Source organism: Lactuca saligna, chromosome 7, assembly GCF_052625555.1.
Source record: "Lactuca saligna cultivar CGN05327 chromosome 7, ASM5262555v1, whole genome shotgun sequence".
Classification (NCBI taxonomy): domain Eukaryota; kingdom Viridiplantae; phylum Streptophyta; class Magnoliopsida; order Asterales; family Asteraceae; genus Lactuca; species Lactuca saligna.
The window spans coordinates 44857519-44869318 of NC_136423.1; the positions used below are offsets into that span (position 1 = coordinate 44857519).

An 11800-nucleotide genomic window follows, 5' to 3' on the forward strand; every position below is an offset into this window, starting at 1 on the left:
CAAAAATATTTTCATTTATTAAAGTAGATTTTGACAGAAGATAATTTTGTATTAGTAGTAGAACTCGAAGTTACCATTGAACCCACAATTTACTCCAAATTATTCAATGTGTACAATCCGTACATAAAACCATTAAACCACATTTAACAACCTATAATTTACTCACCCAACATTGAATGTACGAGTCTTGAAAGGAAAGTAAATAAGGGAGAACTCATATGAACCAAAATGATGAAAGGTGAAGCAACATCATACCACACTTCATCATGCAGCTTTGAAAAAGGTACAATTTGATCCCACTTTACCCATTATTTTAGTGCCAAATTTTGATCTTTTCCACCCTTTAATTGCTCCTGAACCCTACCACTTCTCATGCCAAAAGTCCCACCCTTATCTTTGATGTACCAAAAATCTCCCAATGAACCCAAAAAACAACAATCAAAGGATTTTTCAGAGAACCCAAATGCAAAGTTGCAATCTTTTATCAATTGCAAGGTGTTTCAATGGATGTCGAGATCATACTCAAGTTTCAGGGATCGGGACCAGGGTTTGGAACCTTAGTGACAAGCCTGTTGAATTGCAGATAAGGGTGGGCTCGATATTGAAAAAAAGTTCATACACTGAAGCCTGGATCATCAAAGAGGTTGAAAAGCAAGAAGATTTACAAGGCTTATGTTCCTAGTGAAGGTGGTCGTGGTGGTAGAGATGGTGGTGGTGGAACGAGGAGTTTTTTATATTATTATGACGAAACGTGCCATCCTTACATTTGGGTACATGACACATCAGGTGATTTCTCTAGGATGGTAAGACAACAGTATATCAGTCTGGAAGATCTTAGAGATTGTTCCGAGATCAGGATCTTTAGAGATCATATAAAAGGTTCGATATCTATTAGGAAGAAGCCTAGACAAGATTTTTGTTGATTTTTTTTTTCCTTTGCATCTTTTTTTTGTAAGATAAGTCAAGTGTGCATATTCTTGTTAGCTCTTCATTGTCTTGTTTCAATGCGTTTTGCAATAAAGTTATATGATTGTACTGTGTAATGATCATTGTATCATGCTTCTTCAGAAAAGAATATATAGAACTTTTGAATGTTAGTTTTGGTTTTTTTTCCTTATATTTCACAATATTCCGTGTTTTCTTTGGAAGAGTTTGAGCAATATTCAAATAAAAACACACATAATATCAAGAGCAATTCTAATACATTAATGTAAAAATAAACCAATATTAATTATATTTTAGTGTTAACCATTCAAACGAGTAAAAAAAATCAATTTAAAAGGAAACATATCAGATGAATCTGCTTAAGGAAAAACTCAAAATATATCAGATGAATCTGCTTAAGGAAAAACTCAAAATATACGTACACACATGTTCCTAATTTACTCTAAAAAAATGAATCGTTGTTAAAGTTGTAAGCTTTTGTAATCATGTATAGTTAAAGCTGATAATTTTGAATATTTTTTGGGTAAATGAATAATAGTAAAGTTTTCAAGGGATAAATATTAAAAGATATATTTTATTGTTAGGGTTAGGTCGAATGAGTTAAAAAAAACATATATTTAATGTATATAGTCTCATAAATAGCTTTGTTGAACAATAGATTACGATTTCGCTAATATAGTTTTCACTTTTTATATCATTATTTGATACAATAATTATTCATAACCAGTTCGGGTCGGGCTAACTTAAAGAACCGGATCAAAGCCCATAAGAAGCCCATTAAATTTTACATGGGTTGCCCAATGAGCATATCCGGGTTAAGGATACGGATCTTATCCTTGTTAAGAATAGGGCTATACTCGATGCCAAATGATATCCCTATAGAACGATAAAACCTCGTTACTCTCGTCCCTTCATACGTCACCTTTTAGGGGAATCAATCCTTCCCTTCTGACTAGAACAAATTCACACACACACACACACACTTCAGGAACTTTTATACACACAGAAATATCTTAAATCGAAGGATACTTTGGTGTTTATGTGTGTGATTTTGTGAAAAAGGGAGATGGTGAGGATAATACCAATGGCGTCGACCATTCGTCCGTCGCTCTCATCCTTAGCCACTACTCGATTTGGTGGTGGCATCTCCATGGTCAACTCTTCAAGGCGTTTCAATTCGCTTCACTTTGGTTCCACTGGTATGGATATGAATAGGTTTAGTTTTTTGTTGAATTTCAGCCTTTAATTTCTGTGTTTGTGGATGGATATTGGATAGGGCTGTTTGTACTTTGTTTTATATCTCATTGTTAAGTATCGACTTTGCTTACGTAGGTTTACTTTCTGCTAACGATTTGATGATTTATTTTATAGCATTTATATAGTTTTGCTCGTTTTATTCGATTTGTGATTGATAATATGTATCGAGCTTCAAGTTTGAAGAATTTTGAGAATGTTACGACTTAAGAACTCGAGCATAAACAAGGTTGAATCCAAGCAAGTCTTCTAAGTACTAAATAGATATGAAACTAACCAGGATTCGAGCCTAAACAAGTTGTAATCATGTTTATTTGTATTTGATCCTTTCTCGTATGTTTCAACAGCTTAACTTATTATCATTGTAGGATGCATCCGCTCTGTATCATTGTATGGTTCTAGCTTCATGCTCCATTAACAATCTCTTATCTTATGGCTTCCTATATTTTTCCAGTGGGATCACAATCACACCATTTTGGTCTTAAAGGCTGTAAGTTCTTTAGACAAGAAGGAAACAACACGCAAGCTACAACAATTGTAAGCATGACACAAGGAAGCACTACAACCACACAAGAAAACGCCTTGGAGTGGGTCAAAACTGACCAGAGAAGAATGCTTCATGTTGTTTATCGTGTTGGTGATTTGGACAGAACAATAAAGTAACTTCTTGAATCACCACCTTATAATAATTCCAAATGCTTCATGTTTCTTCTGTCTATTCTCTAGATTTTAACATCAATTGAAATGCATTATGTATTTGCAGATTCTATACAGAATGCCTAGGGATGAAATTGTTACGAAAAAGAGACATACCTGAAGAAAGATACACCAATGCATTTCTTGGATATGGCCCAGAAGATTCTCACTTTGTTATTGAACTCACATACAGTAAAAAAAACATCTTCAACCTACTCTTTATAATTCCAATAACCACAATAGATTCTTTGATTTTGACTTTTTTCATGCTTCCAGATTATGGAGTTGACAAATACGATATCGGATCTGCTTTCGGTCATTTTGGCATTGCAGTTGATGATGTGAGTAAAACAGTAAAACTTACACCACTTGATATCTCTAGGTTCTTTCATATTATTTGTTGCAATGTAAGGGTAAAATGGTCATTTAGGGATAATCTTTTTTGGGGTTTTGCAGGTTGCCAAGACTGTTGATCTGATAAAGGCAAAGGGTGGCACTGTAACTAGGGAACCTGGTCCAGTCAAAGGTGGAAAATCAATTATTGCTTTTGTTGAAGATCCTGATGGTTATAAATTTGAACTTATTGAAAGAGGGCCCACACCTGAGCCACTCTGTCAAGTCATGCTTCGTGTTGGAGATCTTGATCGTTCAATCACCTTTTATGAGAAGGTATGAATCTTGTTTTTATATAATTATATAATTATATTTATATCCAATTTTGTAAACTTTATAAACTTTTATCCAATTTGTAAACTTTAGGCTTTTGGTATGGAGCTCTTGCGCCGAAGAGATAACCCTGAATACAAGGTAAATTACATAAAAACAACTAATTTTTTTAATTTATCACATATTTATAGATTAATTGAATAGTTTATTATTTAATTATGTAGTATACTATTGCAATGATGGGATATGGACCTGAAGATAAAAGTGCTGTATTGGAGTTGACTTATAATTACGGGGTTACTGAATATGATAAAGGAAATGCTTATGCTCAGGTCAATAAAAAAAAGTGCATTATATTATTAAATATTATCTGAAATTGGGAACTAATTTTATGGTTTATAAATTATAATAACAGATAGCAATAGGCACAGATGATGTTTATAAAACTGCAGAAGCAGTTAAACTTTTTGGCGGGAAAATTACTAGAGAACCAGGACCATTACCTGGCATTAGCACTAAAATTACAGCCTGTTTGGATCCAGATGGTTGGAAAACTGTAAGTAAAATCCCATAATAGCAACATGCTTTTCACTTGTTTAATAATTATTATAACATTTTACTTTTATTTCTTCTTATTACAACATTGTACTTTGAAAAATCTAATTTTTACTGCTGTAATTTGGTAAAATTGTCAAAGTAGAATGTTCTGATAAGAAAGTATTGAAACTACAATGGTGTGATTAGATTAGATCTACAAAGGTTGAATATTGAAAGTGGAATGCTGTATTTGTGCAGGTGTTTGTGGATAACATTGATTTTGTGAAGGAACTAGAATGAGAGAAATTGGTGGTTGTTTTTGGTGAAGGAAACATGTAGGGAAATGGAAAGCCCCATTTTGTAGATAATGGAAAAGTGGTTGTAACTTTGTGAGAATGGCTAAAAATAATGTATAGACCATTTTTTGTTATGGTGAAGTTAGTTGTGAAAGAACCGAAGAAAAGAGAAAAGAGTAAGAGTAATTAGGCATATTTGGTAAATTACTATGTGTATCAGTTATCAATTGTTTCAAATTTGTTGTCATTTGTGTTGGAAGAATCTTAAGGTGTCTACATTAGCAAATCGTTTAAATAATTAGCAAATCGTATAAACGGGGATGTGAAATAATTTGAATGTTATATGTTTCTTCTGTTTTATTAGGTTCTGTTTGGCGTGATAGTTGAAAAGTTAGTTTTTAGTTTATCGATAACTTATCTCAAGTAAGTCATCAAAAGTTGGTTTATAAATAAATTACTAGGTTTCACCAAATACTAAAATGCAATAAACTCAAAAAATAAGCTAGCTAAAATTTGTTGAAACAAAGTTTTGGTAAGTATAGTTGCATCAAAGTGATTGCCAAATTATTGGCACATCTTGCGATCAGTTTGGTGGTAAGTAAGGAGTAATCGGCTTGCATTGAGGGTTGAAACATCCTTGACAACTTCATTCTAAATGAAGTTTGTAGTTGAACTAAAAGTTTAGAAAGAAGATTATATTTTAAGGTAGATTTTGACAAAGGTTGTCTCACTTAACTTGGAGTTCTTAGACTATGTGCCTCAGCAATGGGTTTTGGTGGCAATTCCACAAGAGTAAAGTGTTTGGTCTTGATTTGGAAAAATCAAGGGTTGCAAAACATTGGACTCTTGGTTGGCTCCAATATGTCTTGCAAAACATTGGTCTCCAATTATTGATATGCTTCGTTCCAAACTTGGTCTTTGAAAAGCTAGAAGCTCTTTTAGGCGGAGGGTTAAATCTTGTAAAGACGGTTCTTGGTAGCTTGCATTTGTATCATTTGTCATTATTCAAGGCTTTTAAAAAGGTGATTGAAACTTGGTTAAGTATTATTACTCATATTTACTATTTGTTATTAATAGCAATTTAATTTTAACATCTAATTATTCATATTTTATTTGTCATATACAATGATATAAGAGTGGACATAATCGAGAGCCATGGTGTTCGGGTTGTCGGGTTGCAATTGGTACCACCTGCTCTGTTGTGGACGCTACCTTCAAATATGACATTATGGATGAGAACTTGGCCTGAAAACTCAAACCGAACCGAATCGAATTAGGCCAAAATAAGCAATTCGATTCAAGTTTCGGGCATCTATATTATGCTTATTCGGTTCCCGGGTTATTCGGTTCGGGTTACCCAAATAAGAGTTTATTTGGTTGTAAATACCTGATCCGAATAAACATTCATCTTCCCTTTCTCTGATCGACAGAAATCAAAATCATGATTCACAATTCTATCATCATCGTTCATAACAAAAAAAAAATCCCCTCGCTCTTGTCGTTTCAAAATCGACCAATATTTTCATCTATTTTCAAACTCGAAATGACTTTTGTCGGTCATTCCTCTTGTTTTAAACTTTCATAAATCAACCCTTCCTCTTGTCTCTAAGATTCACGAATTTCTATTTTGTCTAGTCATGGAAAATTGGGTTCCAACTCAAAAAACGCAAGTAATTAATTAATTTTCACTATATTAATCTACTATGTAAATGTTATTCTTTCAATGTGTTATTGTGTTATGTTAGTCTTTGAATGTTTTATGTTGGTGTATAAAAGCACATTGTTATTTTATTATTCGGGTTATAGAATCCTAATACGTTTTTTTTTTTTTTGTTATATTGGTTGTTAATCATCTTTGTATATGTTATTCGGGTAATATCCGAACCGAACCGATTAATACCCGAAACGAACCGAACTCGTATTGATTAATCGGTTCGGTTTTCGGTTCATGCAATTACCCTTATTCGGTTTTCAGGTTATTCAGGTTCAGGTTGGTTCGGTCTGCTTCCGACCCGAATAACATCCCTATATGACATGTATTTGCATACACATATCGATTTTTATGGGATCGGTGATTTGAATGAGTATGTGTTTCCTTTTTCTCTCCTTTCCTCTCGACTTGTACCATGTGTTTGCATACAAATACCAATTCTTGTATGTAAGGTTTGAATGGATAAAAGAGTAAGAAAAGAAAAGGTTGATGTGATGCATATGTGTCATCGGAGTTGAAAGAGTTGGGAGTCTTGCATTCCCATCACGATTAAAATTATGTTGAACTAATTAAAAATAATAATATGAGTGCAAAAACAATTTGTAAATAATTTTTTTATGCATTTGCAATTCACTATGATCAATCGATCGTTCACACAAATGACAGCTAACACTAAAATTATCAGAACATCATAGGCTTCTTTAATACATAGTATCGTCATATTGGGTTGGGAAAATATCCTTTAACATATAAGAGTTACCAATTGGTAGAAACTCCAATCCTTTAAATAGACCAAAATATGTTGTTTCGTAAGTATTTAGAAAACTGAAACTATATATACATGGTAAAACGATTGTATTGGGGAATGATCAATAACTTATGTCACGAGTAACCAACAAACTGAGTTTCATAGTCCATGGTGAAATGGTTACATCAGTAATATATAAAAATTTATAGCCCTAAAAAATGCCCCGCGATAAATAGTATATAAACTAGTACATATGGAACTATAAATACTTTAGACAGAAAATTTATTTAGTATCCACGATATCTTAGCAAGCTCTATTTAGCATAGATTTTTGTAACTGTTGTATCTCTTAAAAGTTTTTCATGGAAAATAATATTATCACAAATGTTCAACAGTTTTGATGTAAGCAAGAAAAAGTACTATCACAAATATGTAATATACGATTTGTAAGTACAACAATCATTTTGTTAAATTCCAAGATAAAAATAGTTTTATGGTTACACAAATCCTTGGGAAACTATGAATTCCAAGATAAAAATACTTTTATGGCTATATAAAAGGTTAATGGTGTAGGAAGGTAACGAATTTTGATGTTTGTCCATATTTAGGTAATCTTAATTTTTCGTATATATTTAACCATTAAACTTGTTTGATCTGTTCAAAATAAGGTAATATGATTGGTCATTACGGGTTATATTACCCTATAATAAACAAGTCAAACAAGTTTATTGGTTAAATATGTATGAAAAAAAAACATTGTTACTTAAATATAGATAAAAACCAAAGTTTCTTACCTGTTTTGATAATATTGAGTTCTTTACGCTAAGCGCAGGGTAATTATAAGACATATTGATGTGACATAGGATTTGGTCTTGGTGTTAGATCAGGATTGCAGATATGAAGTAAGTATCATTAGTGAGTTCCCGACTTGATTACTAGCTTGCCAGATAACAAAACCATTAGAACACCACATGGACAAAAACCAAAGTTCGTTACCCGTTTTGGTAATATTGAGTTCTTTATGCTAAGTTCAAGTATCATAAGACACATTGGTGTGATAAGGAATCGGGTCTTGGTGTAAGATCAAGATGGTAGACCATTAGAATGCCTCATGGACTGTAACACAATAGCAGGCTCCGACGATAAAGTTATATCAATGTGTATGAGATGGTTAGGTCTTAGATCAACCCAATTTAGTCTTATCTAGTCAGCCGCTAGGTTATATACGCTTAAGGGGCTAGGTTGCGTGCACTTTAGAAGCTTGGTAGCACAACCTAGCCCACAACTAGATAGGCCTGAATCAGGCTAGCCTAAGCCTAACCTAATTGTCCATTGACCTAGATCTATAAATAGAACACCTCCTCCTAAATGAGGAGAATCTATCATTCTCATGCACAAGCCTCTACTTTATACATACACTCTTCCCACCAAGATGGTTCTTCATCCAACAGAAACCATCTTCTCATACAAATCGATTTAACTTGACTATTGTAGTCTGCTCCCAAGGTACGGTCCCTGATATGGTTCTAACATTTTTGTTCTCTGATGGCAGCTAGGAATCAAGTCAAGAACCCATCAACGACACCTACTTCAAATCTGATACCAAGACCCGATAACTTGATTTCATGTCACATCAGTGAGTCTTATGACTACTTGCACTTAGCATAAATAACCTAATATTATCGGAACGGATAAAGAACTTTGGTTTTTGTCCATATTTAAGTAACCATTTTTTTTCGTACATATTTTACCAGTAAATTTGTTTGACCTTTTTATAAGAAAATAATATTATCGGTAATTACTAGTCATATTACCTTATGTTGAACATGTCAAACAAATTTAATGGTCAAATATATATAAAATAAACTTAAATATTGACAAAGACCAAAGTTTGTTACCATTCTAATCAATTAACCCTTGTACAAATCTCGGTTACACTTTGAATTCATACATCATGATATCATATGGCCCTGATGTGTTGCTTTTACCTAATTAGCCCTTATATTTATAGTCATATAATCCAAGCAATCCCTAGAATTAACTTTGATCACTTCCCACATTTCAGGGTTGTTTGTGTAAGCTTATGTTTTTTGTGCTTAAGCTTACAAGCTTAATAGCTTAATAACTAATGAGCTTATTATCTTATTAGATAAAAAACTGTTTGGATTTGCTTATGACTTAAAAGCTAATAAGCTCTTTTAAAAATAATGTTTGGGTTAATTTATTTTTTGTAAAATGACCAAAATAAACATGTTTACCTCACACAAATGGGGAAGAGGGTTACTGGTGTTGTGGGGAAAAAAATAAAAGTAAATACCTAAATGTACATAAATGCGCTGAAGAAAAAATGAATTGGAATGGTTTATAAAAATTGACTTATTTTTAGATAAAATAAACTCGAAAGCTTAAGCTTAAGTTAATAACTAATCCAAACACTCATAAGCCTAAAATATAATCTCATAAATAAAAAGCCTCAAAAATAAGTTAAAACATACACCCACTTCGCTTCAACAAAACCCTGTATTCCGTGTAACCCCTGTCCTCCTCCTTGTTCTAGACTGTCTTAAACCCTAAAAGATGGGAGACGAAGAACAAACGACGAACAACAAAGTAAAAATAGTAGATGCCAACAACCAGCAATCGGGGAAGAAGAGAAAAAAGCAGAAAGAAGTTGCCATCTTCGGCAACTACAGGAACTACTACACTTATCGGGTAAACCCTAATTTCTCAAAATAACTTCGCTTTTTGTTCTTCTATTTTCATTTCTGCAAACGTGTGTATGTATTTATAATACATAAAGTTTGCTATTTTACATTGATGCTAAACTCGTTAGCGTGTGACTTATATCTGTTCAAACTTCGCACACAGCTTGAGCTGAAAGGTATTGACGAGGTTTAAATGTTTTAGGTGTTAATTGTTTAGATGACATTTTTCTTCTTTGGAAAAGGAAAACTGAAGTTTCGAGGTGTTTTGATGTTCAATTCCAAAGTAATTATTGGGAAATCAGATAATCATTTGATTGAACTCATGGATAGTTATAGGTAGTTTTGTTCATCTGTTCTATGCAACGTTATGCTCATTGTTGAATTTTAACTCACTAAAGTAGTATTTGTTTATCCTCTAGTTCTTCAGTGAATGCTTAGCATTCATATCTATACTCATGCATTCATCTATCAGTGCAAATTCAATCCATTTCTGATTAATCCATGTTGCAGATTGATCAAGGGTTGGAAGAAGATCCTAGGATTAAGATCATGAAAAAGGAATGGTTCGAAGGGAAAACATGTCTTGACATTGGTTGCAATAGCGGATTGATAACCATTACAATTGGTAATCTTCAATTTCATGTTTAACTCAGCTCATTGAACAGATTCTATGTTTCTATGGCAATTAAATCTGAATGTAATTTTCTTGATTTCAGCAAAAAACTTTGGTTGCCAGAAAATCCTTGGAGTTGACATAGATTCAGCCCGAATTGAGGATGCACATTGGAATCTTAGGAAAATTGTGAAGATGAGTGAAATAAAAAAGCAACATTCAGGGGATTCTCTTTCACATTTATTTGACATTGTCTCTTTCAAGAAAGATAATTTCGTTCAAAGTTGGTCAACTCCAGGGGAGAAATACGATACCATTCTCTGGTAATTTCATTTTTTCCTTTATTAAATCACAGGACACGACATGACAATACACACAACATTATACTGTATTTTGACTGAGATTGAGACTGATGTCAGTATTACAAAATTTGTAGCCTTTTGTCGCACTCAAAAAGGTATTACAGGGATTCACTAATCTCTTGTTTGTGCAAAAGACGATAATGCCCTCTTTATTTGCTATACCTTTCAGCCTAAGTGTTACAAAATGGGTTCATTTGAATTGGGGCGATGAGGGGTTAATAACATTGTTTTCGAAGGTTTGGAGGCTTCTTCAACCTGTAAGTGTTATGGTCATTTTTGTCATTTTGCTTTAAAATTATTATCGACATTTCTCTTTTCTCTTTAATTTAAAATTTTCATATTTAATTCTTAGGGTGGAGTTTTCATTTTGGAACCTCAACCATGGACATCATATGTGAGTAATCGTCAAGTGTCAGAGGTTTGTATTTAGTTATATCATAAATCTATCTTTCAACGATTTTACAATTCATTTTGTTAATTTGAAGGTGTAATTTTTGGTTATTAATATTTTTTTATTTTCTGTTATATGAAAAGGTAGCAGCGACTAATTACAAGAAGCTTGAGATTTTCCCGGAAAAATTTCAGGAGATTCTTCTGGACAAGGTTCATACTTTTTTTTTTTTTTTTTTTTTTCCCTTTTAACATGCGATCTATTTATTTGATTAAATTTATTGATAGTGAGGTAATTTACATTTATTATGTTTCTTAATTGTAGATTGGGTTTCGTGAAATTGAGAATTTAAGTGCGAGTTTATCTGGAAGCAAAACAGGATTTAATCGACCTGTTTTAGCTTTATGGAAGTGAGTTTAGTTTACTTTTTCTTTTTTGGGCTTTGGGTTTTCCATTTTTGAGGTCTCTTGGAAATCCTTGATAGTTGATGATGATGTATTGTGAATGAATATATACATGGTTCATAGAAAAGTTTATATAATGCCAATATCAGTCCTTCAGTTTCTTGTTTTTGATCCTTTTTACCCTTTCACTTCCCAAAAGTAACTATTGCACGAAAGATTAAATCTTTTAAGAAGCTAGGACGTATGTGTTAGATGACTGAAACAAAAAGTGTGAGATGTGTAGAACATTTTAAACTGTAAATTCTTCAATGGTTATTTTTGGTATCATTTTGTAATTATATTTGATAAATGTGTTAGTTATTTATGAGATGAAAGATATAAAAAATATTGACCAGTTAGTTTGTTATGCCTTAATTCTTTCTAAAAGACATAAGGAAAAAAAAAATATCGAACTAATCTATCAGTTTAGTAT

The 11800-nt window shown here is 32.6% G+C and overlaps 3 protein-coding genes across 3 annotated transcripts; all 3 read left to right on the forward strand.

Annotated features, from left to right (window-relative positions):
* The first annotated feature begins 246 nt into the window (after positions 1-246).
* LOC145005454 (RING zinc finger protein) lies at positions 247-1097 on the forward strand. Its single transcript, XM_078964538.1, is given in 2 exon segments — positions 247-604; positions 606-1097. Coding segments are annotated over 2 exon segments (504 nt in total). The 5' UTR covers positions 247-418; the 3' UTR covers positions 924-1097.
* A 711-nt stretch (positions 1098-1808) lies between these two features.
* LOC145004989 (putative lactoylglutathione lyase, chloroplastic) lies at positions 1809-4656 on the forward strand. The gene is made up of 9 exons (XM_078964019.1): positions 1809-2144; positions 2654-2858; positions 2963-3087; positions 3172-3236; positions 3352-3564; positions 3655-3702; positions 3786-3893; positions 3977-4117; positions 4357-4656. The coding sequence occupies exons 1-9, from the start codon at positions 2012-2014 to the stop codon at positions 4396-4398; spliced, it is 1080 nt and encodes a 359-aa protein (XP_078820145.1). The 5' UTR covers positions 1809-2011; the 3' UTR covers positions 4399-4656.
* A 4669-nt stretch (positions 4657-9325) lies between these two features.
* On the forward strand, positions 9326-11490 carry LOC145005222 (S-adenosyl-L-methionine-dependent methyltransferases superfamily protein). The gene is made up of 7 exons (XM_078964283.1): positions 9326-9565; positions 10069-10183; positions 10275-10494; positions 10703-10790; positions 10886-10951; positions 11068-11136; positions 11249-11490. Exons 1-7 carry the CDS (start codon positions 9431-9433, stop codon positions 11336-11338), a joined length of 783 nt encoding a protein of 260 aa, XP_078820409.1. The 5' UTR covers positions 9326-9430; the 3' UTR covers positions 11339-11490.
* The last annotated feature ends 310 nt before the right edge of the window (positions 11491-11800 follow it).